The sequence below is a fragment of the Gorilla gorilla genome, chromosome 10 (assembly GCF_029281585.2).
Source record: "Gorilla gorilla gorilla isolate KB3781 chromosome 10, NHGRI_mGorGor1-v2.1_pri, whole genome shotgun sequence".
Classification (NCBI taxonomy): Eukaryota; Metazoa; Chordata; class Mammalia; order Primates; family Hominidae; genus Gorilla; species Gorilla gorilla.
This window is the reverse complement of record NC_073234.2, coordinates 136,216,069-136,240,950: the sequence shown is the minus strand read 5'-3', so window position 1 is coordinate 136,240,950 and position 24,882 is coordinate 136,216,069. Positions and strand designations below refer to the sequence as shown.

The 24,882-nt window shown below is 39.4% G+C and overlaps 1 protein-coding gene across 6 annotated transcripts in view; it reads left to right on the top strand.

Annotated features, from left to right (window-relative positions):
- The window catches only part of SPPL3 (signal peptide peptidase like 3), a 137,815-nt gene that overhangs the window by 87,177 nt on the left and 25,756 nt on the right, over nt 1-24,882 (top strand). For 5 of the 6 annotated variants that reach the window (XM_031001062.3, XM_063694410.1, XM_063694409.1 and 2 more), the window contains 2 exons: nt 2,941-3,018; nt 22,294-22,382. In XM_031001062.3, coding sequence (XP_030856922.1) covers nt 2,941-3,018; nt 22,294-22,382 — 167 coding nt within the window. The remainder of the gene's footprint in view (nt 1-2,940; nt 3,019-22,293; nt 22,383-24,882) is intronic. The other variant, XM_063694411.1, reaches the window with a different exon arrangement.

The following is a 24,882-nucleotide window of genomic DNA, read 5'->3' as shown; positions in this document are numbered from 1 at the left end:
TCTGACTGGTAAAGCCCCTGGTTAGGTTTGACTGGCAGTTTCTGTTGGGTTGAGTTACTCTGAGTTGGATTTCAGTTGGCTTCCTTAGGAACCCAAGACACTGGAGCCATCTCAGCCTAATGGACTCCCCAGTTCATTTTTTTTTTTTTTAACATACCCATAAATACTTCAGGATGTATCTGTAATAATTAAGGATCACGCCGGGTGCAGTGGATCCTTAGCCTGTAATCCCAGCACTTTGAGAGGCCGAGGCGGGTGGATCACTTGAGGTCACGAGTTTGAGACCAGCCTGGCCAACATGATGAAACCCCGTCTCTTACTAAAAATACAAAAAATTAGCTGGGCGTGGTGGGGGGCGCCTGTAACCCCAGCTTCTCAGGAGGCTGAAGCAGGAAAATTGCTTGAACCTAGGAGGTGGAGGTTGCAGTGAGCCGAGATCGTGCCATTGCACTCCAGCCTGGACAACAAGAGTGAAACTCCGTCTCAAAAAAAAAAAAAAAAAAAAAAAAGCTGAGGATCCAAAAGCCTGCCATTATAGACCACAGCAGTGTATCATGAAAGTTTATTATATGTCTTATTTTTTACAACCATTAAAGGAAATGTAATGTCCTCCTCTGTATGCATCAGTCTTTCCTCACGAGGTTAATTTCCAGTCAGCATCAGAAAAGGTTTAGCATCTCTCACCTTAAAAAAAAAAATGTTTTAATACCTCCCTTATCCTTATATTTACACTCCAGCTGCCGTTCTTTTCCCCGCACTTTTCAAAATACTGTCTTCATTTCCTTAGCTTTAACTTCTCACCCAATTTCAATCTGACTCCATCCTCACCACTTTACTCAGTGGTCACTCCAGTTGTCTTTCTTGACCTCTCAGCAGCATTCATGGTTGGCAATGTCTCCCTCCTAATGCAGTGAGTGTGAATTGAGTATTTAATGTGTTATGTTCTTTATATGAATTCCTCATTTAATCCTTTAACAACTGTTTGAGGTTGTCATTCCCCATTTTACAGATGAAAAGCTGAAGCTTAGAGAGGCTAAGTAACTGGCTTAGCTACTAGTAAGTGGTAGAGCAAGGGATTAAATTCAGGCCACGTTTAATTCTGCTGCCTTTCTGAAATAACCTACTATTCTGGGTTTTCCTTCTCTGTCTCTCTTTCATCTTGGTTTTCTTTGCAGTTCCTTCTTCTACCTGATCTTTAAATTTGGAGATTTCCCAGGCCTTGATCCTAGGTCCTCTTTTCACTGCTGTGAGGCATTCACACACACCTATGGCTTCAGTTACCATGTGGAAGGTGATGAGCTCTCAGTATATATACATCTTCAGCTCAGAACGGTTTCAATATCCACTTGTCTCCTCAGTACATTCAAACCTTAGCTTAAAATCTGTTCCTCTGGCCAGGCGCAGTGGCTCACGCCTGTAATCCCAACACTTTGGGAGGCCAAGGTGGGTGGATTGCTTGAGGTCAGGAGTTCGAGACCAGCCTGACCAACATGGTAAAACCCCATCTCTACTAAAAATACAAAAATTAGCCAGGCATGGTACATGCCTGTAATCCCAGCTACTCGAGAGACTGAGGCAAGAGAATCGCTTGAACCCAGGAGGCGGAGGTTGCAGTGAAACAAGATCATGCCACTGCACTCCAGACTGGGTAACAGAGCAAGACTCTGTCTCAAAAAAAAAAAAAAAAAAATCTGTTCCTCCTATGTTACTTTTTTTTTTTTTTCGCCAAATGGTACAAAGCCAGCTAAGCAGAAACCTAGGGATCACCGCAGTTCTTCCCTCTGCTGGTTCCCATAAACAATCACCAGGTCCTGTTTATTGTGTCCTGTGTCTCTCTAAATCATCTTCCTCCCTAAGGAAAGCTCCCCTGTTCTTAGACTGCATCCACCTAATATACATTATCATAGTACCCTATACTTCTCTTTCTCTCTTTTGTAACATTCTTCATGATTATATTCATTCAGTTATGTTCTTTTTTTATTTCTTTAGGGTGAAATTGTTCATTTCTTTAGAAAAGACATTTAGGCAGAGACCAAGGCATTCTTATTTATTACTGTATATCCCAGTGGCTAGCAGAGTGCCTGGCATGTAAGCAGTATTAAATACTTTGCTGAATGGAAATTAAACAACAACAACAAAAAAAACCTGCTAAGATTTGTTTTAGGAAAATCCCTGACAAATAAGAATGGGTAATGTGGAGGGTGAACTCATGGAGACAGCCTTTAAAACAAGATTTCCAATAGCCGAGCCATAGAAGGGAGCTAACAAATTGGCAGTGGGACTAGGATAAATAGGGTAGTTCGGGATGTGGAAGTAAGAGAAAGAAAGGGCTGTCAAGAATGCAGCAGATTTTTAGCTTTGGCAGCTGAGGGGATGGTGACACCATTCCTTGAGAGGATCAGCTAAGATGGAGAGAGTATTTGTGGTGGACTTGTTGACTTTGAAGAACCTCCTGTAGGCCATCTAGATGGAGAAAATCAGTAGGCAGTTAGAAAAATGGAAACGGGGAATTCAGGAGATGCAGGCTTTACCTCATCACTGAGCAAAACCAGTAAAATACTATTAGTGATTGAAATGTAATTGGATAAAAGTCTGATTATTGAGACTTTTGCCATTGGCACAGATTTGGTAGATATTTTGATACTTTTTAAATTGGGGGTGGATGTTGTAAACATATACAGAGATGGGATTTTTACATTGATGTCATTTTACATGCCGTAAATATTTACTAATAATAGCTGTAAACCTACCAATTTATTCTTCATGTTAAACTAGCAAATCTCATTTTAATTGTGTTATTTTGTTAATGCTAATTTATACCTTTTTTCCTTCTTAAAGATAAAAACAAAGCTCAGTGGGGTTTATAGAACTCCATTAGACTGTAAGCTCCATTAGGACTCACTGCATGTGATTTAAATTTTTTTCCTCTTATTTCTCTAGGGCCTATTCCCTGGTGGATTCCAGTCAAGTGTCTACATTTCTGATTTCCATTCTTCTTATAGTCTATGGTAGTTTCAGGTAAGATGTTCTCAAATGGGGTTGATTTAAGTTGGAGGTGGAAGAAGGAAGCATTGCTCTGAAAGTGCTGGTACCAAAACTTACTCTGAAGAAAAACAGGACTTCGGCAGGATTTGACTCAGAATAGAGAGTTCTGCTATTTGTTCTTTAATTGGCTGCTGTTAAACACTTACTCATTGTGCTTATGAGTTTAGCATGTTAATGCTTACATGTAAAAACTAATTGCTTAAAATGCTGGTTCTAAAATTAATCACCTAATGCACTCTTTATTAAGAAGGTTAAGGAGAGAGTCTTTGACAATGATTCTAGAGTCTCAAAGGGAACAAAGAGTTTAAATGGAAGGACAATTTGAAATACGAAAAAAAACTACTAAACATCCATGTAATAAAATGACAAAGAGAACATTTCATGTTTTTTTTTCCTAACCAAAAATGAAAATATAGTTACAAAACTTTAGTAGGCTTACGAAGACCAGGGAAACCAAAGTAAAACTGTACCCAGGATGCTAATAAAGTTCTTAATCTTTGGCCGGGCAGAGCGCCGTATGCCTACAATCCCAGCACTTTGGGAGGCTGAGACAGGAGGATTGCTTGAGCCCAGGAGTTCAAGACTAGCCTGGGCAACATAGCAAGACCCCGTCTCTACAAAAAATATTTTTTAAGAAATTAGCCAGGCATGGTGGTAGTGCCTATGGTCCCAGCTACTCAGGAGACTGAGGCAGAAGAAGGATCACTTAAGCCCAGGAGATTGAGGATACAATAAGCTATGATCACACTGCTGCACTCCAGCTTGGGCAACAGAGCCAGACTATGTCTCAAAAAAAAAAAAAAAATTTTATGCTGTCCTAAAATGCTTGTAAGTAAGTAGATTATGTCCTTATGGAAATTTACATCATATTTTTCTTAATCCAAAGGCTTGACATCCAAGGTTGAGCCATACAAAATTGCTGATGGTTGACTATTAATATTTTGGCCCACAGAAACAATTTCATATGGTTCATCTTACTATTAATAGGGTTGTGCGTTGTAGCATTACCAGGTATTCTCTCTGATAACCTTGGAGATGCTGAGACTAGATCCTGCTGAGGTTCTCATCTCAGCAGGCAGCCATAGGAATAGGAGGGAAAATGTAGACACTAGAGACACACTCCCTTTTTCCACTATCCTCAGTCGAGAGGAACTTTAATGGTTGTATAACTCAAATAGTTTAATGGCTGATGAACCTACCAGAAAATGCTGCTCGAGGAATTATAAGTTGAGAACTTGAAAGGAAGTAATAGGGATAAGTGAAATACCCAGGTGTAGATTTTTACCTATGCAGTGTTATATCTGAATTTTAATGGCTACTTTGTAAAATCACAGACTTGCAGTCTTTACCTCAATACTGAGTAGAACAAGTAAAATATTACAGGTAATTTCAGTATACACCGATAAAACTGGTTTTTTTTTGTTTTTTTGTTTTTTTTAGACGGAGTCTCGCTCTGTCGCCCAGGCTGGAGTGCAGTGGCATGATCTCAGCTCACTGCAAGTTCCACCTCCTGGGTCCACGCCATTCTCCTGCCTCGGCCTCCTGAATAGCTGGGACTACAGGCGCCCGCCACCACGCCCGGCTAATTTTTTGTATTTTTAGTAGAGATGGGGTTTCACCGTGTTAGCCAGGACGGTCTCTATCTCCTGACCTTGTGATCCACCCGCCTTGGCCTGCCAAAGTGCTGGGATTACAGGCGTGAGCCACCGCGCCCAGCCAAAAGTTTTAATCACTGAGATGTCTACTGAGAACTCCAGATTCATAACCACTCTCAGAAGCATTAATCAAACCAGAGGAACTTAGAACCTTATCAGTGTAATCTTGATATTTTGCATCTCTACCCTGTGGACAAGTATTTGATTTTTTTCCCTTTGAGTATATAATGCATTAATATTTCAAAGGACTTTGCAATTAAACACAGAAGAAGCCATCTTTAGACTCACAACCCTAATACTACTTTCAGTAGTGCAGACTGCCTTCCATTTGGCATATGTTTGTATACTGTATACATTTTCATAGTTGAAATCATTTATATTCTGATTCTTTGCACCAAATACTTTCTACAAATTGTCTTCATATCGTTTTAGTAATCTGACATTTCTTTGTGTTACTCATCTTATTCCACTCTTGTTGGACAAGTGGGCTGTTACAGTGATGATAGCTTTATGGAGTATTTGCTTTTATTGAATTATATCACCAAGATAAATATCCAGAAGTGGAAATACTTCGACAGAGAGTATGAAATGGCTCTTACTACATATTACTGTATTGTTTTTCTGAAGGGCTATATCATTTTAGGATTGAGCAAGTTTTAAACCAAATTTTATGTAATACGTGTATCATAGAATTATATAGATGGAAAGGATTTCTCTGGTGAACCTCCCTGTTTACAAATGAGGAAACTGGCCAGGCATGGTCCCTCACACCTGTAATCCCAGCACTTTGGGAGGCTGAAGCAGGCAGATGCCCTGAGCCCAGGAGTTCAAGACCAGGCTGGACAACATGGTGAAACCCCATCTACCAAATATGCAAAAATTAGCTGGGCATGGCGGCGCTACCTGGGAGGCTGGGAGGAATGTTTGAGCCCAGGAGGCGGAGGTTGCAGTGAGCAGTGATCATACCACTGCACTCCAGCCTGGGTATCAGAGTGAGACCCTGGTTCAAGAAAACAAAAACAAAACAAAAAAAAAAAAAGAAAAGAAAAAGAAACTAAGAAACTGAAGCCCAAAATGAAAATGTTGATGTAACTTGACAAAGATTATGCAACCACTTGGTAACAAAGTCTGGATTGAAACAGTTTTCAGGACCTCCAGCTCAGAACCTTTTATCTTTTATAATTCAATAAGGCATTTCTGCAAAAAGCAAATCATGATGCCTTTAATTATACATTTAAATTGAACTCACTGAATAAGTTGGTGTTTTTTCCTCTTCTGTTTTATGGAAGAGATTTATGTAATTTTGTGTTTAAATGTTTGATAGGATTCACCAGTGAAGCCACCTAAAGTTGGGCTTCTCTTTGTGGGAAGATATTTTTGGTTTTTGTCTTTTTCCTGCTGAGTTCACCACCTTTCCCTTGTTCTTTTTCTTTCTCTTTTTTTCTTTTTTTTTTTGAGTCGGAGTTTCGCTCTGTTGCCCAGGCTGGAGTGCAGTGGCGCAATCTCTGCTCACCACAACCTCCGCCTCCCAGGTTCAAGCGATTCTTCTGCCTCAGCCTCCCGAGTAGTTGGGATTACAGGCATATGCCACCATGCCCGGCTGATTTTTGTATTTTTAGTAGAGATGGTGTTTCTCCATGTTGGTCAGGCTGGTCTCGAACTCCTGACCTCACGATCTGCCTGCCTCGGCCTCCCAAAGTGCTGGGATTACAGGCATGAGCCACCGAGCCCAGCCTCCCGTTTTCTTTGTAGTTGTTAGGGGCTATTTTTTTTATTGTGGTAAAATATATATAACATAAAATGTACCATTTAAACCATTTTTTAGTGTACCCTTCGGTGACAGGTAAGGGCTTTCTGAAATGCATTGTCTTTTTATTATAGCCATTCTAGTAGTAAGGTGTGAAGTGGTATCTCATAGTGGTTTGGGTTGCATTTCCCTGATATTAGGATGTTGGAAAGTTGATGAGCATCTTTTCCTGTGCTCATTAACCATCTGTTTATCTTCTTTGGTGAAATGTCTAGTCAAAAATTCTCTCAGCCATATGATTTGCAACTATAAATTTTTCCCAGTCTCTGGCTTGCCTTCTCATTTTCTTAATAGTGCCCCTTGGAATATAAACATTTTAATTTTGTTAAAGCCACTTTACCAATTTCACGTTTTATGGATCATGCTTTTGATGATGTGCCAAAAGCATGATCCATAAAATGTGAAACTGGTAAATTGGTACATGGGTACAAGGATTTTCTCCTATGTTTTCTTTCTTTCTTTCTTTCTTTTTTTTAATGGAGTCTCGCTCTGTCGCCCAGGCTGGAGTGCAGTGGTGTGATCTCAGCTCGCTGCAAGCTCTGCCTCCCGGGTTCACGCCATTCTCCTGCCTCAGCCTCCCGAGTAGCTGGAACTAGGCACCCGTCACCATGCCCAGCTAATTTTTTGTATTTTTTAGTAGAGACGTGGTTTCACAGTGTTAGCCAAGATGGTCTCGATCTCCTGACCTCGTGATCCACCCGCCTCAGCCTCCCAAAATACTGGGATTACAGGCGTGAGCCACCGTGCCTGGCTCTCCTACGTTTTCTTTAAGAAGTTTTATAGTTTTGCTTCTTACATTTAAAATTATGATTCATTTTGAGTTAATTTTTATGTATGGCATGAGGTACAAATTTAATTTCATCTTTATAAATGTGGTTATCCACTTGTCCCAGTACCATTTGTTGAAAAGACTATACTTACCCATTGAATTACCTTGGCACCGTTGTCAAAAATGCATTGCTGACATGGTGGCATGTACCTGTAATCCCAGCGACTCGGGAGCTAAGGTGGGAGGATCACCTGAGCCCCAGGTGTTTGGGGTTACAGTGAACTATGATCGCGCCACTGCACTCAAGCCAGGGTGACATAGCAAGACCCTGTCTCTTAAAAAAAAAAAAAAAAAAAAAAACGACCATAAAAGTAAAGATAGTTATTAGGTCTGGTCTTGTATGTCTCTTCTTATGCCAGTGCCAATGTTTTGATTGTTGTCGCGTTTAAAGTAAGTGTTGTTCTTTTACAAATTTTTCTGGCTACTCTGGATCCTTTGCATTTCCATATAAATTTTAGGTTCAGCTGGTCAGTTTCTACCAAAAAAAAAAAAAAAAAATCCTGCAGGGATTTCGATAGGCATTGTGAATCTATAGATCAGTTTGAGGAAAATTGCTATCTTAATGATGTTCACTTCAAATCCATGGATGTGGAATGTGTCTCCGTTTATTTAGATATTCTTTAATTTAGATGTTTTAGATATTCTTTAATTTCTATTAATAGTGTTTTGTAATTTTCAGTGTGCAAGGCTTGCACTATTTTGTTAAATTTATTCCTAAGTATTTTTTTACTTTTTGATGTTATTTTTGATGAATTTTTTTCTTCATTTTGGATTGTTCATTGCTAAGTATATAGAACTACAATTAATTTTTGTGTATTGACCTCAAATACTGTAGCTTTGCTGAACTCATTTATTAGTGCTGGTAGTTTTTTGTCTGTGATTCCTTAGAATTTTCTGCACATAGGATGATGTGGTCTGCAAATAAAGGCAGTTTTGCTGCTGCTTTCAATTCTGAAAGACTTCGTCTTTTTCCCTTTTTCTCCCTTATTGTACAGTGTCGAATAGAAGTGCCAAAGGCACACATCCATCCTTGTCCTGTTCCTAATCCTTCAGGGAAAGCATTTCCCATTAAGTATGTAGTTAGTTGTACATTTTTCATAAATGCCCTTTATCAGGTTGAAGAAATTTCTCTTATTTCTAGTTTGTGGAGAGTTTTATCATGAATGGGTATTGGATTTTATCATGCGTTCTTATGCTTCTATTGTGATGATCCTGTGGTTTTTGTCCATTCAATTTATATAGTATATTTTAACAGCTTTATTGAGATATAAATACCATAAAGTTTGGTCACTTAAAGCATACAATTCAGTGGGTTTTAGTTTATTTACAAAATTGTTCAGCCATCACTGTAATCCAATTTTAGCACATTATCATCCCCAAAGAAAATTTGTACCAGTTAGCAGTCATTCCCATTCCTCTTTCCCTACCCACCAGCCCTAGGCAACCATGAATCTACCTTTTATCTCTATAGATTTGCCTATTCTGGACCTCTCGTATAAGTGGTGTCATACAGTATGTGACCTTTTGTTACTGGCTTCTTTCACTTAGCATGTTTTTGAAGTTTATCTGTGTTGTAGCATGTTGTCAGTATTTCATTCCTTTTTATTGCTGAATAATACTTTTTGTTTTTCAATTCATTGGTTGATAGACGTTTGGGTTGTTTCCCTTTTTTGGCTTTTATGAATAATGTTACTGTGAACATTTGTGTACAAGTTTCTGTGTGGACATAACATATTTATTGCCCTCAAGCAGATACCTAGTAGCAGAATTGCTGGGTCTAATGGTAACTCTTAGTCTTAACATTTTAAGAAATGCTTCTGTTTTCCAAGGCAGCTATGCTATTGTACATTCCCACTAGCAATGTATGAGGTTTCCAGTTTCTCCACTTCTTCACCAACACTTGTTATTATCTGTCTTTATGATTATAGCTATTCTACTGTTCTGGTGGGTATAAAGTGGTATCTCATTATAATTTTGGTTTGCATTTTCTTAATGCCCACTGATGTTGAGCATCTTTTCATGTGCCCATTTGCCATCTATGTCTCTTCTTTGGTGTCTTTTCAACTCTTCTGTCCATTTTTAAATTGGGTTTTCTTTTTCTTGTTGAATTTTGAGAGTTCTTTCTTTATTGTGAAAATGGGTTTTTGTTATAAGTGCCTCTGGGTTTGTCTTTTCACTTTCTGTATGCTTATAATTGTTATCTATTTCTTGACTTTTATAAAATGTTCTTCTTTATCTCTAGTAACAGTTTCTGTCTTAACATTGTTCAAAAAAGGCTATTTAGATTTTCTTGAGTTAGTTTTTGGTCATTTGTATTATAACTCGAGAGTAACTAGTTCCTTTTTTATAAACGGAAGCACCTACCAATGCTTTCTTAGGTAATGAGGGCAGTTCATTTACGTATACCCAAACCTGCTCTAGGAAGACAACATCAGGTTAGTAAGCCTGCAGAGATACTGAGTTCTTTAATAAGAACTATACTTGATATGATTGTGATGCCCTTCATTCTAAGTGCATATACTTGTAGTTAGACCAGGGTTCACCAGAACAAGTGTCACTGTGGTTCACAATTGTCATGATGTTCTAATTGTGTGTAATATGTTAATTAACTTTTGAGCTACCCTTTTTGTCATTCCATAACTCGTACTACTTGAAGAAAACATCATACACAGAAGCCTGAACTTGTTAGATGACGTAGGGAATGGTTTTGTCCATTGCAGCGTGTGTAGACAAGTTTTTTTATATATTTAAGAATTTCATCAATTCACTATTAAATGTTCAATTTATAAAACCACTGTAAGTTTTCTAGGAACACATATTTAACTTAACCTAAGTTTAACCATGTAATGTTTACCTTGAACCAGTGAGTCCCCACTTCATTGTACTCACTTTCAATAGTAGAATTATCAAAAAACTTTTTAAAAATTTTTTATAAATTATTTTTTTGTTTTTTCACTCCTTTCTGGAGCTGAGAAAAAAATAATGTTAAGGTTAAAAATTCCAATTTGCTTTTCTCCTCCAGTATTCACAGTGTCCTCAGGTATCAGAATGCAAATGGATGAACGAGCATAACTTTCAATAAACTGATCTGCTCTCCCCTCCATTTTGCTTCCTACAATCGTTTATTTGTGCTCTGCACTGCCCGATTTCAGAGCATGTACTAACTTTTGCAAGTTACTTCAAGGAAAGATAAAATGGGGCCAAAGAAAACTAAAAGTATGAGTGGAGACAAAATAGAGCCAAAAAAGAAATGTAAAAATGCATACCATAATGCCAGCACCCCTGTTACTAGTGGTTCACAAGGACCACCATGAGCTTTGTAGCAGCCAGCTTTAAAAAGAAAGAATGTAAAACTCAGCTTCCTTCCATCAAAAGAACTCAGTTGTTCAGGTGAATTGCAACTGTTCTTGGCCTTAAGATCAGACAGACTTTTATCCTAACGACCTTCATAAAGAGGATATAATGTTAAGTTTCATTCATCTCACAGTAGGCATTCAAATAAGTGTTTGTTGAATGAATTATAGTACCTTCAATATAAGTTGGTGGCATTGCATGAAAATGTATTTCAGCAAAAGCAGTTTTGCCAAAATTGAAGGTGCACAGTGGGGAACAGGATGTTGTGGTTTAGATAACCATCTAACTGCTAAGTGTGGTCTAAGGTTATATTTTGGAATATCTGGAGAAGTGAATGGGCTGTTAATTCTTAAACTGGTTATTCTTGAATGTTGATCTGTTCATAAATATTGGTAGCAGACCAGGCATGGTGGCTCACGCTTGTAATCCCAGCATGTTCAGAGGCCAAGGTGGGAGGATCACGTGAGGTCAGGAGTTCCAAGACCAGCCTGGCCAACATGGCGAAACTCCGTCTCTACTCAAAATACAAAAATTAGCCAGGCGTGTTGATGCATGCCTGTAATCCCAGCTACTCAGGAGGCTGAGGCAGGAGAATCGCTTGAACTGGGAGGCAGAGGTTGCAGTGAGCCGAGATTGCGCCACTGCACTCCAGCCTGGGCCACAAACTGAGTGAGACTCCATCTCAAAAAGGAAAAAAAAAAAAAAAAAAAAAAATATATATATATATATATATATATGTATATGTATATATATACACACACACACATACATACATACATATATAAAAGCAGCAGCCCAAAAATGTATTCTGTTGCCAGCTAAATACAGACCTAGTTGTCTTAACAGCACTCATGGTGCATTCGTATTTTTATCAGAATGAAGGAACCTAATACCTAAATATAAGCCCATGTTTCCCCTTGTCCTGAGGCAGGCAGTGGAAGTTCCTAAAGGCAGGCCTAGAATCTTCCTCAGAAAATCCTTTTTAATCCACTCTAGGACATAAAGAAATGAGTAGTTGATTTCCTAAAGTTCTGTTCCTTGCAACTGAATTAATTCTAGCCTGAAACAAATTTAGGGCAAATATAACCAGATCTCTACCTCGGCCACACTAAAATCTTATTAAGGCACTCACAGAATATTAATATACTTCTTGATATAGTGTCTGTAATAAACTTCATGTGAAATGTACATCAAAGTGACCAAAACACCAAACTGGAATTTATACTTACACCCAATTTAAAGTTGAAGAATGTTGATGAGTTGTCATTCTAACTGACACTAATTAGCTGACAGGGTCAGTGGCCATCTGGACCTCACCCAGTTCAAGGCTAAACCATATCATTCACCTATAAAGCCTGCTGGTCTTAATATTTCTCTGTAGTAAGACAGCTCATGTGCAGCTTATCTAAAAATGATACCAGATCAAGTTTACTTGGGGAGAAATACTCTGTAGGTTTTTTTGTTTGTTTGTTTTTATGAGAAAAAAGCAGTATGTACTAATGTGGAAAGATGTAGCGCGTCAAGCAGTGAGCCCATTACTTGGTGTAACAGGGCCAAGGGAAAACTTCCTCTGTGCCTCCTGAATCCTCGCTGAAAAATCCACTGACAAATAGCAGATTAATAGAAAAGGCATACAGATTTGTTAATGTGCACAAAAGTCTTACAAAATATAAGATCTCAAAAAAAAAAAAAAAGGCCAGATGGCTGATGCTTTTATACCACCTTGAGGTTACAGAAAGAATGAGGGCTTGGAGTGTGGCAAGACAGGTTATGGTGGTAAATCAGGTTATGGTGGTGAGACAGGTTATGAGAGAGAGAGAGGAGGAGGCCCAGCTAGCACAGGTGGTCCTGTCATGTAGATGAAACCTCACAGGTCGCAGCCCGGAGAGAGAATAGATGGAATATGTTTCTTTCTGACCTTCTAAGGTGTCAGACTCTCAATTAATCTTTCCTGTGTCTGGACAAGGTAGGGCCTCAGAGAAATGCCTCCACCTCATCAATGCATATTTTCTCTACAGATGCAAATCTGCCCCACACAGCTTCTCTCAGCTATTCTTGTATTTCCAGCCCTTCTGAAAACCATCTGAAATATGTCAAAGAACTATATTTTTGGGTGAAATATTTTTGTTTCCTTCATAATTTTGCCAAGGCAGCAGGCATAAGCTGGAATTTGTGGTCACCCCACTCATGGAGTTTTTCTATGAATCAAAAGAAACCTTGCCTGTAAAGCACCTAACACAGTGCCTGACAGTATGAGCTCAATCAAGCTTAACTATTATCATCATTTTAACCCTCTGAATGTTCTCAGCTGCTGAGTCAGAGGCTGTTTCTTCCTGCCCAGGTTCTTAGTCTTTCTTTCTTAGTGTAGGTTCTATGTAAGTATCAATAATTGGACATTTGTTTACCTTCTACACCTTGACCCATAACTACTTCCTGTTCAGTCATAGTTGATGAAAAGACAAAAAAAAATAGCATATAATATGCTATAATTTAGATGGATTTTTTTTCTGTGATGGTAAATGGTTGTCTGTGATGAAAAAGCCATAGCTCAAGTCCTTCTGTTGATCATTTAAACATTGATTTCTTTTTCTTGTTTTGTTTTTTGTTTTTTTGTTTTGAGACCGAGTTTCATTCTTTTGCCCAGGCTGGAGTGAAGTGGTGTGATCTCAGCTCACTGCAACCTCCACCTCCCGGGTTCAAGCAGTTTTCTTACCTCAGCCCCCTGAGTAGCTGGGATTACAGGTGTGCACCACCAGGCCCAGCTAGCTTTTGTATTTTAGTAGAGATGGGGTTTCACCATGTTGTCCAGGCTGGTCTCGAGCTTCTAACCTCAGGTGATCCACCAGCCTCAGCCTCCTGAAGTGCTAGGATTACAAGCATGAACCACCGCACCTGACCTAAACATTGATTTCAGTACCTAGACTTGCAAATAGCCAGGATACAATTTGGATGGAATGTATATTTATAACGTTATATTAACATCATATTATATGTTACTGTATAGCAATAACAAGATTGTGAAGGCAGGTCAAGATGGAAGAGAATGAAGAGTAGTCTTCTATGAAGATGCAGCGAACTGTTCTAGGTCCAACCTAGCAATCTGATGTCTATGCACTTAATAAATTACCAAATAAGCTAAGTTAAAGGCCTATAATTGAAAATAGTCCTGGATAGCTCTGGAGGCAGAGTCTTTTGCAAAGGCTTTATTTAAACAGCTTAAGTTTGCTGTCAGCTGTGCAGTGTGAGTGACTTTACCGGACCCCAGTCATAGTGGCATGGGATCTGCTAAGCCCAGGCCCTTTAATCTTGTTGTATAAAGCTGGAAGATATGAATCTTCCCAGCTTGAGCTAATAGGTAAGGCCCTACTAACTCACTTTGCCCCATTTCTGTTTTGTGCAGCGGTGACCCATGGTCTGCTTCTAACAACCAAACAAGGCTTGATTTTAGCTAAGCTTGTTTGAGGCAGTGAGAAATTCAAAGTCTTCTAATTACAGAGAACTAAGAAGAATGCTTGCTCTCCTTACCACTCCTCCACCCTCCCCCACCATCTGACAGTACCTCATTCCTGCCTAAGGCTTTCCTGTCCCTGCTGCAGTTCTTGTCAGTTAGATGCTAAGAAAATGGACCAGCTAAAACTGGTTTGAAGTTGACCACTACTTTCTGCTACAGAAGATCCCTAGCTTACCAATGGTTTGACTTAATGATGGTTCAACTTAAGATTTTTCCACTTCATGATGGTACAAAGGCAGTATGATTTCAGTAGAAACCATACTTCAAGTACCCATACAACCATTCTGTTTTTCACTCTCAGTACAGTATTCAGTCAGTAAGTTACTTGAAATATTCAGCACTTTATTACAAAACAGGCCTTTGTGTTAGATGATTTTGCCCAACTGTAGGCTAATGTACGTGTTCTGAGCACGTTTAAGGTAGGCTGGGCTAAACTATGATGTTCAGTAGGTTTGATGTATGAATATTAAATGCATTTTGAACTTGAGATTTTTCCACTTACCTGGGCTTATTGGGATATAACTCCATTGTAAGTCAAGGAGCAGCTGTATTTGAAAAAAGGGGAAAATCTTGCCTTAAAACATCCAGGATGGAGTTATAAATAGTTCTCAACTAATAACAGATTGAAATTGAGTTATATAACCCTTCATCCTGTCCCGCGGGGGGTTCTCAGCACCTATTCTCACTAACCCAGTCTCATGGGAGAGGCTCCGTAGCAGCTGTGCCTAGGGTTAAACCAAAGAGATGACTGGCAACCTTCCAATCCAGAATAGCGATATAATGCCAACAGAAAAAGTAAGAGAAGCTGGCAATCTGTGTAGCCCCAAGGGTAGAGATGTAGATAAAAATTCCTGCACATTTAACCTGCTGTCCCCAGATTCTGAGAAGCAGAATATAACAAGTGTAGTTATTGTTATTCCATTCATAAGTGAATTTGAAAAACTCAATTTAAATTAATACATGTCTTTCCAAAACATGCCCACAGGGAAGGAGCAGTCTTCATGTTCCATTGACTCCAGAGACGTTCCCATTAAATGCATCACCAACCCTAGAGTTTAGGTCCTGCACATTGTTAGCTCTGCTGTGTGAAAACATGAATTAAAGCTTAAAAGATCATAGAAGTGAAACCGTGTACTAGAAACTACCACAGGTGCGTTGGCAGGGGAAATATATGCAAAATACATCTAGTTGGTTGTGGAACTAATTAAAATTAATAGGAAAAAGTTTTTCAGGAGCCAGTTGCCATAGCTATTCCTCTAAGGGTGACTGAGGTATGAGCAGTAAGTGTACGTTTTAATCTCTGCTAATGTGTCTTCCTCTGATGGCTGGAGAAATATGTCTCAAATACTGTATATGAATCTTCTAAAATCCAAGGCTTTTTTAAAATAAAAAAACCCCCAGGAAAGCCAACACATCAGACACCTGACCATATTTCAGAAGAGGAGTCTTAACCATGTTTCAGGGAGTCCACCACATCTAAAAGTCACTGTGTTTTGGTCCTGCTGGGGAACTGTCACCCATTGGGGCTGCCCTCCAGTGGAACAGTTTGCTAAACAGTTCGTTGGCCAGATTTATTTGAGAACAGGGTGACATGTAACCAACCAGTCTCTACTTCATAGATTATCCTCCCCAGACCCCCCATTCTAATTGAGGCTTCCTTGGTACCAGTAACAGAGAAGGGAGTTTTAGTGAATGAAAGTACAGGAAACAAGAGTGGCAGCTAGAGTCAGGCTGTTAGTAGAGGGGCAAGTCTTTCAAATCCAGTAAGAAATTTTGAGTCATAGAGGTGGGAAACTGCGAAGTTAAGATCATTATCAGTGTGACCTGAGCCCAGTCATTTGGTTAAGTTTCTTCCAGGAAGGATTATGACCTACCTCTTCATTATAGGATAGGATCCTCTGCTTTCCTAAAGAAAGGGATAAAATTCATCAATGTTTTGGTACCCCCAGGGACATGAACAAGAAATTTTAAAAGGCCTTTTCCTTCACTTAAAAATCTGTCCAGTTCAGGACCTATTTAAAAGAACTACCTAGAGCCACTTGTACTTCCAGCCAAGATAGAGAAACAGAGACTGAATTACCATCCCACATGAAACAACTTTAAAAACAGTAAAAAAATATGTAAACCCTCATAACACAGCAGTTTTCAAGATATTTTTCATCAGACAACAAAGGACAGTATTCCTGAGAGTTGAGGAATAGTTTTCCCGTCATACTTATTTTCCCGTCAAACTATCTTAAGATAGTTTCCACTCATGGTGCAGAGAGAAAGATTTCTGAAGTTGAAGAGATGGAACTGAGAGTCCAAAGAGACGGCTAGAGGCAGCTAGAGTTAATAGAACAGAGTACAAAAGAAAAGAGAGCTGCAAAATGAAAAAACCCAGAGATCTACACAGAATCCTTGAACATTCATCCCAATTTTTTTGTTTGTTGTTTTTTGTTTGTTTGTTTGTTTTGAATTGGAGTCTCACTCTGTCGCCCAGGCTGGAGTGCAGTGGCACAATCTCAGCTCACTGCCACCTCCGCCTCCCGCGTTCAAGAAATTCTGCCTCAGCCTCCCGGGTAGCTCGGATTACAGGCACCCACCACCACACCTGGCTAATTTTTGTATTTTTGGTAGAGACAGGGTTTCACCATGTTGGCCAGGCTGGTCTCGAACTCCTGACCTCGTGATTCGTCTGCCTCAGCCTCTCAAAGTGCTGGGATTACAGGCGTGAACCACCGCACCCAGCCTCACCACAGTATTAATTAGTGTATGCATATGTGGAAACCACCTAAAGTGGAGGAAAGAGTAATGTGAAAGGATTAGAAGGGAGAGTACCTGCTTCCAAAAGCCTGATTGGAAAAACTTACAATTCATTTGGCATTGGATAGAGTACTCAGATCTTGCCTCAGTGATAGAGAATAATTACCCTAGACTGAGCACTGCTTCAGACCCACCTAATAAATCATGGAAACAAAAATAAATTAAAGCCAGGTATCTAACAGCATCCCTGATCAAAGCTCAAAATTAATAGGAATAAAAAATATTTAGATAAGGTAAAATTCACAGTGTCTAGCATACGTGCAGAGATGACCAGACAGGCAAAAAAGGAAAACATGACCCAGGATGAGGAAAATAATCAGTCAATCAAAACTGACCCAGAACTGACACAGATGTTAGTATGAGCAAAGTACATCAAAACAGATAGAATTGTATTCCATATATACAAAAAGTTAGACAGATACATGGAGATTATTTTTATTTTATTTTTGAGACAGAGTTGCTCTGTTGTCCAGGCTGGAGTGCAGTGGCATGATCTCAGCTCACTGCAACCTCTGCCTTCCGGGTTCAAGCAATTCTCCTGCCTCAGCCTCCCAAGTAGCTGGGACTATAGGTTTGTGCCACCATGCCTGGCTAATTTTTGTATTTTCAGTAGAGACGGGGTTTCACCATGTTGGCCAGGCTGGTTTCAAACTCCTGTCGTCAAGTGATCCACCCATCTTAGCCTCCCAAAGTGCTGGGATCACAGTCGTGAACCACTGTGCCTGGCCAACATGGAGATTATAAAGAAGAACGAAATCAAACTTTCAGAAATGAAGACAACAATGTCTGAGATGAAAAATACACTGGATGGGATTAACAGCAATTAGAAACTGCAGAAGAAAAGATTAGTGAACTTGAAGGCACAGCAATGGAAATTAATCCAAAATGAAGTACAGAAAAGAATAATTTTTTTAAACATGAAAAGAGCATAATGGAGCTATCATTGAACATTAGAGAGAAACCTCCAGTGGCCTACTATATGGGTAATGGAGTCCCTGAAAGAGAAGAAGAAAGGGAGGGACAGAATAATACATGAAGAAATAATGGCCAAGTTTTTTCTAAATTTGATAACTATAATCTGCAGATTCAAAAGCTTAATGAACTCCAAGCACAAAAAACATGAAGAAAACTACACCAAGACACATAATCAGTAGCTCAAAATGAGTGGTAAAAGAAAATCCCCAAGGCTGCCAGAGGGGGCAAAAAAGCATGTTAGGTACAGAGGAGAAAAGATGAGGGTGATGTCAGATTTGAAAATACAAGTGAAAAGTCAATGTAACGGTAGCTTTAAAGTACAGGAAGAAAAAAACTGTCACTGTAAAATTCTACAGCAAAGATATCTTTTAAAAATGAAGGCAAAGTAAAGATGTTTTTGACATACCATACACTACCTGAAAGAATTCATCTCATCACCAGCTGTCTTACACTAAAAAATGTTAAAGGAAGTCTTTTGAGCAGAATGAAAATGGTACCAGCTGTAAATCTGTATTTACACAAGGGACTTAAGATCACCAGAAATGAACATCCATCGATAAAAGTTTTTTTCTATTTACAGTTGTGTAAAAGATAATTGACTGGAGCTGGGCACAGTGGTGTGTGCCTGTAATCCCAGCTACTTGGCAGGTTGAAGCAGAAGGATTGATTGCTGAAGCCCAGATGTTTGAGACCAGCCTGGGCAACATAGCGAGATGAATGAATGAATGAATGATAATTGACGACATAAACAAACATTATATATTGTGAGGTTTATAAGATAACATGTAAGGGTTAAATGCATGGCCACAGTAGCACAAAGGTTGAGGGAGGGAAATAAATATAAACTATTGTAAGGTGTTTATACTATACGTGAATGTTACAATATAACTGGAAGGTAGACTGTGTTAAAGATGTATACTATAAACCCTACAGCAGCCACTAAAATTAAAGAGCAAAGAGTTATAGCTCATAGGACAACAAAGGAGATCAAATTGGATCATAAAAAATGCTATATTAATCCAAACAAAGTCAGGTTAAGGGGAAATAAAATAGGACAACTAGGAAACAAATAGTAAGATGATAGGCTCAAACTTAATTGTATCACTGATCACATTCAATGAAATTGGTCTACACACCTCTTTAAAACAGCAATTGTCCAGGTGCAGTGTCTCACGCCTCTAATCCCAGCACTTTGGGAGGCCAAGGCAGGCGGATCATGAGGTCAGGAGTTCGAGACCAGCCTGGCCAACATAGTGAAGCCCCGTCTCTACTAAAAATACAAAAATTAGCGGGGTGTGGTGGCATGCGCCTGTAGTCCCAGCTACTCGGGAGGCTGAGGCAGGAGAATTGCTTGAACCTGGGAGGCAGAGGTTGCAGTGAGCCAAGACTACACTGCTGCACTCCAGCCTGGGTGACAGATTGAGACTCTGTCTCAAAAAAATAAAAATAAAAATAAAACAGCAATTGTGAAATTGAATAAAAAAGCAAGACCCAAATATATGCTGCTTACAAGAAGCACACTATAAAGCCAAAAAAGGTTAATCCCTGTTGTCTAGTGGTTAGGATTAAAAAAAAAAAAAAAAAAGTTAAAAGTAAAAGGTTAGGAAAAGATATGCTGCTTATACTCATCTACAGAAAGCTGGAATGGCTGTATTAATATAAGACAAAGCAGCTTTCAGAGTAAAGAATACTACCACAGACAAGAAGGTTATTTTGTAATGACAAAGGGGTCAATTAAGCAAGAGAACATAACAATCACAAATGTTTATGTATCTAATAAAAGATCTTCAAAACACATGAAGCAAAAACTGAGAGAACTCCAAGGAGAAATAAATTCACAAATATAGCTGAAGATTTCAGTACCACTCTCAATAATTGATAGAATAATTAGGCAGAAAATCAGCGAAGATACAGTGGATTTCAACAATACTCTTAATCAATTTGACCTAATTGACATTTATAGAATGTTCCATCCAACAACAGAACACACGCTCTTTCTCAAGTGTATGTGGAATATTTACTAATGCAGACCATATATGGGGACATGAAACAAATCTCAATACCTTTAAAAGGATTCAGGTATGAAATCTGATCTGCATTAGCCCAGGCTGCCATGAAATACCCATAGACTGGGTGGCTTAAACAGCAAATTTATTTTTTCAGAGTTCTGGAGATTGGAATTCTCAGGTCAGGGTGTCAACATGGTTAGATTCGGTTTTCCAAAGTGTCTGCACCAGTTCACATTCCCACTAGTAGTGTATGAAGGTTCCAGTTTTACATCCTTGTGTCCTTGCCAACACTTAGTTATCTGACTTTTTTATTACAGCCATCCTGCTATGTGTGAAGTGGTTTCTCATGGTGGTGGTTTTGTTTTGAGGAGACGGTGTCTCACTTTGTTGCTCAGGCTGGAGTGCAGTGGTGCCATCAGCCTTGACCTCCTGGGCTCAAGTGATCGCCTACCTCAGCCTGGCGAGTAGCTGAGACTGTAGGCACATGCCACCACACCCAGCTAATTCTTTTATTTTTTATAGAGACAAGGTCTCACTGTGTTGCCCACATGGGTCTCAAGTGATCCTCTTGCCTCAGCCTCTCAAAGTGCTGGGATTCCAGGCGTGAGCCACCGCTTCCAGCCAGTTTCTCATGGTTTTGACTTGTATTTCCCTGATGACTAACGGTGTTGAACATCTTTTCATGGGCTCATTGGCTATTTGTGTATCTTCTTTGAAGAAATGTCTCTTCAGATCCTTTGTTCATTTTAAAATCAGGTTGTCTTTTTTATTATCGAGGTGTAAGAGTTCTTTATATATCCTAGACACAAGTCCCTTATCAGATACATGATTTGCAAAGATTTTCTCCCATCCTATGGGTTGTCTTTTGACTTTTTGGTTAGTGTCCTTTGAAGCATGTAAGTTTTTTAAGTTTTTCTCTGTTTTTTACTCGTGTTTTTTGGCATCATATCTAAGAATCTACTCCAAATCCAAGGTCACAGAGATTTACCATGTGTTTTTATCTAAAAGCTGTATAGTTTTAGAAGTCAGTTCCTCTGTCCTACCAGCCACATTTCAGTGATCACATGATGTGGCTGATGTCCACAGCATTTGTCAGTGCAGATAAAGACCATCATAACAGAAAGTTCTTTTGCAAAAAAACAGCTTTTTTTTTTTTTTTTTTGAGACAGTCTCACTCTGTTGCCAGGCCGGAGTGCGGTGGCGCAATCTTGGCTCACTGCAACCTCTGCCTCCTGGGGTCAAGCAATTATCCTGCCTCAGCCTCCCAAGTAGCTGGAACTACCGGCACGCACCACCACGCCCAGCAAATTTTTGTATTTTTAGTAGAAACGGGGTTTCACCATGTTGGCCAGGATGGTCTAGATCTTCTGACCTCGTGATCTGCCCGCCTGGGGCTCCCAAAGTGCTGGGATTACAGGCGTGAGCCACTGCACCCACAAACACCTTCTTTACAGGAAAACACTAGCAGAAAATTAGCTAAGAACTTGGACAGATACTTCACAAAAAAAAGAAATAAATGAGCAAGCTTTTGTACACAACATTATTCACTGGTTAAAGAATTCTAAATCAAAGTGACATGCCATTTTTAGTTCCCCAGATAGACAGTGACTACTTCCTTCAGGTCTTGACTCTGAAGTCACTGTCAGTGAGGCCTTCCTGTTCATCCTGTCTAAAATTTCAAACCCTAACCCCTGCATTTCCTAGTTTTCCTCCTTAGCACCTGCCATGAACACACTATGTATTGAACTTATTTTTCTGGTCTATTACATCTCCCCCCTTGAATATAAAATCCAGTCTTGTGTTTGCTATTTATTGTCCCTGTAGTACCTAGAACAGTTCCAGATATAGAAGACACTCAAATTTTTTTTGTTGTTGAATTACAGCTGACAGGGTATAGGGAAATGAGTGCTCTCATACACTGCTGAGAGAGTGAACTGATGCAGCCTTTTTGCAAACAGTTGTGTGGTATGTAAAAGTCTCAAAATGTGCTTGCCCTTTGACATTTCTCCTCCTAGGCTTTTATGATAAGGAAGTAATTAAGGATATGATATGCTCAGAGGTAGGAGTGGAAGATTCAGCTGCATTGGGATGCTTTTATCTGCAGTCAGGAAAACTCTTGAACGGACACATTGGAAGGACTGAAGATTGTTTTTTAAAATGTGACAAGAGCTATTTTTCAGAGTTGTTCAAAAGAGACCTTCTTTCCTAATTCCTTGGCATTTAAAAATATTGTCATATTATGACTTTTCTGACCTTCTTTCGTAAGCAAAACTACAACTTAACTACAAAATTTTTTTCCACAGGTCCCTTAATATGGACTTTGAAAATCAAGATAAGGAGAAAGACAGTAATAGTTCTTCTGGGTCTTTCAATGGCAACAGCACCAATAATAGTAAGATATTTTATGTCAATTAACTTCTGTACATATAGTTTTCTTAATTTGGCTGTTTCTATACCTCCAGTTAATAATTTACTGGGTTCAAGGATTTATGATTGGTATAAAAAAACATTGAATTATACTTAAAATGAGTGAATTTTACGGTATGTAATTGTACCTCAATAGCGTTAATAAAAATGTTTGATGCTTATGGAAAGATTTGAATTTGAAGTGACTTGATTTGATAATATTAATACATTTATATTGAGATCTGCCATGTACTCAACATTCTGTTAGATCTTTTGAAAGATGCAAAAGTACAAGAGAAATTTTTGCCAAGATGTTCTTTAAAAAGTGCCAAGATATCCAGGCGCAGTGTCTCACACCTGTAATCCCAGCACTTTGGGAGGCCAAGGTAGGCAGATCACTTGAGGTTGGGAGTTCAAGATCAGCTTGACCAACATGGAGAAACCCTATCTACTAAAAATACAAAATTAGCCAGGTGTGGTGGCGCATGCCTCTAATTCCAGCTACTACTGAGGCTGAGGCAGGAGAATCGCTTGAACCCAGGAGGCAGAGGCTGCAGTGAGCCGAGATCGTGCCATTGCACTCCAGCCTGGGCAACAAGAGCGAAACTCCGTCTCAAAAAAAAAAAAAGTGCCAAGATACAGAGGGCAAATACCTCTTCACCTCCTATATATGGGGCAAGTACCTTTTTTCGGTGACCCTCACCATAGCCTCAGAATCCCTCTGAACATAGAGCTATTATCAGAGGAAGCTCTACAGATGAAATCATTTTGATATCCATGTAGAAAGAGCATAAAGAGACCCGCAAGTCAGGTGAGCAGCAATGGGTCAGTTAAGGTTTCTTTACAAGAGAAGGTGGGTTTGACTTAGTGAATGTGGATTGGTGGAGAAGTCGTCATTTCAGGTTAGGGGAACATATAATAACAGGCACAGAGATCACGACCTATAGAACAGGGTAAGGTCGCCACCTAAGAGAGAGGAAATGCTAGAGATCTAATTAAAAGGTAGATCAAATATTGATTGGAGGACCATGGATGTTAAATTGAAAAGAGATCACTTATTGTGTATCTTAGTTTCTTCAGTTATTATAGCGCACTGTCAACCTAGTTGTATTTGCCCAGTTTTCACCAGGCACAGGCCCAGTCACATGGGTTTCATTGTGCCTGGCAGTGCCAAAGTGGGCATGATGAAGACGGTAAGTCGAATCATTTAAATATAATGAGTCTTTTCTTAAATTTATGACATGGATCCTTGTATGATATAAAATTCCATACCAGTAGTTATTACTAGTGCAAGGAACCACATAAAACCTGGTGCAAAATCTGATTTTTAGATTAAATTATTACATAGCAGCTTACCTTCTGTCAACATTTTAAGCCAAATCAGTTTATACTCCTGAAACTCTTTTTAAAAGTCCTGTATTATGTAGCACATATGCAAGTGATGTTCTTAAACCAAATTATAAATCTGCTGTACATTGCATCACAGAAACCTAAAGAAATCTACCTATATTATTATGTCTAAGTTTACCTCAAAAACAAACAAAAACAAGAAATGGTTGTGTCAGTCCGTACAGTGGAAAGAAGTTACCTGGTAATACAGCTCTTTTTTTTTTTTTTTTTTTTTTGAGACGGAGTCTTGCTCTGTCATTCAGGCTGGAGTGCAACGACGTGATCTCGGCTCACTGCAACCTCTGTCACCTGGGTTCAGGCAATTCTCCAGCCTCAGCCCCAGGGGTAGCTGGGATTACAGGCGCTCGCCACCATGCCTGGCTAATTTTTGTATTTGTAGTAGAGATGGGGTTTCACAGTGTTGGCCAGGCTGGTCTCAAACTCCTGATCTCAAGTGATCCATCCACTTCGGCCTTCCAAAGTGCTGGGATTATAGGCATGAGCCACTGCACCCAGCCAACATAAGCTTTTTTATTTTTTGTTCATGAAGCACAGTTTGAAGAGTGGTAGAATACTTCTTTTTTAAATGCTCTTTTTCTTTTTTTTTTTTCTTTTTTGTTTTTTTGAGACAGAGTCTCACTGTCACCCAGGCTGGAGTGCAGAGGTGCAATCTCTGCTGACTGCATCCTCCGCCTCCCGGGTTCAAGTGATTCTCCTGCCTCTGCCTCCCGAGTAGCTGGGATTACAGGCACCCACCACCACACCTAGCTAATTTTTGTATTTTTAGTAGAGATGGGGTTTCACCATGTTGCCCTGGCTGGTCTTGAACTCCTGACCTCAAGTGATCCTCCAGCGTTGGCCTCCCAAAGTGCTGGGATTATAGGCATGAGCCACTGCACCCAACCTAAAGGTCTTTCTTAACTCTGCCAGCTATGTTGTACTAAATTATCCTTGACAACATTTCTTCAGTGCCTGCTCTGAGCAGTGGATGCCAATAGGATAAGGACAGATTAGCATAGACTGCAAAATTCACTTCCTCAAAGAAGAACATAATGAAGAAGCCATTACAAAGACGGCCGACCAGTACTTGATTATGG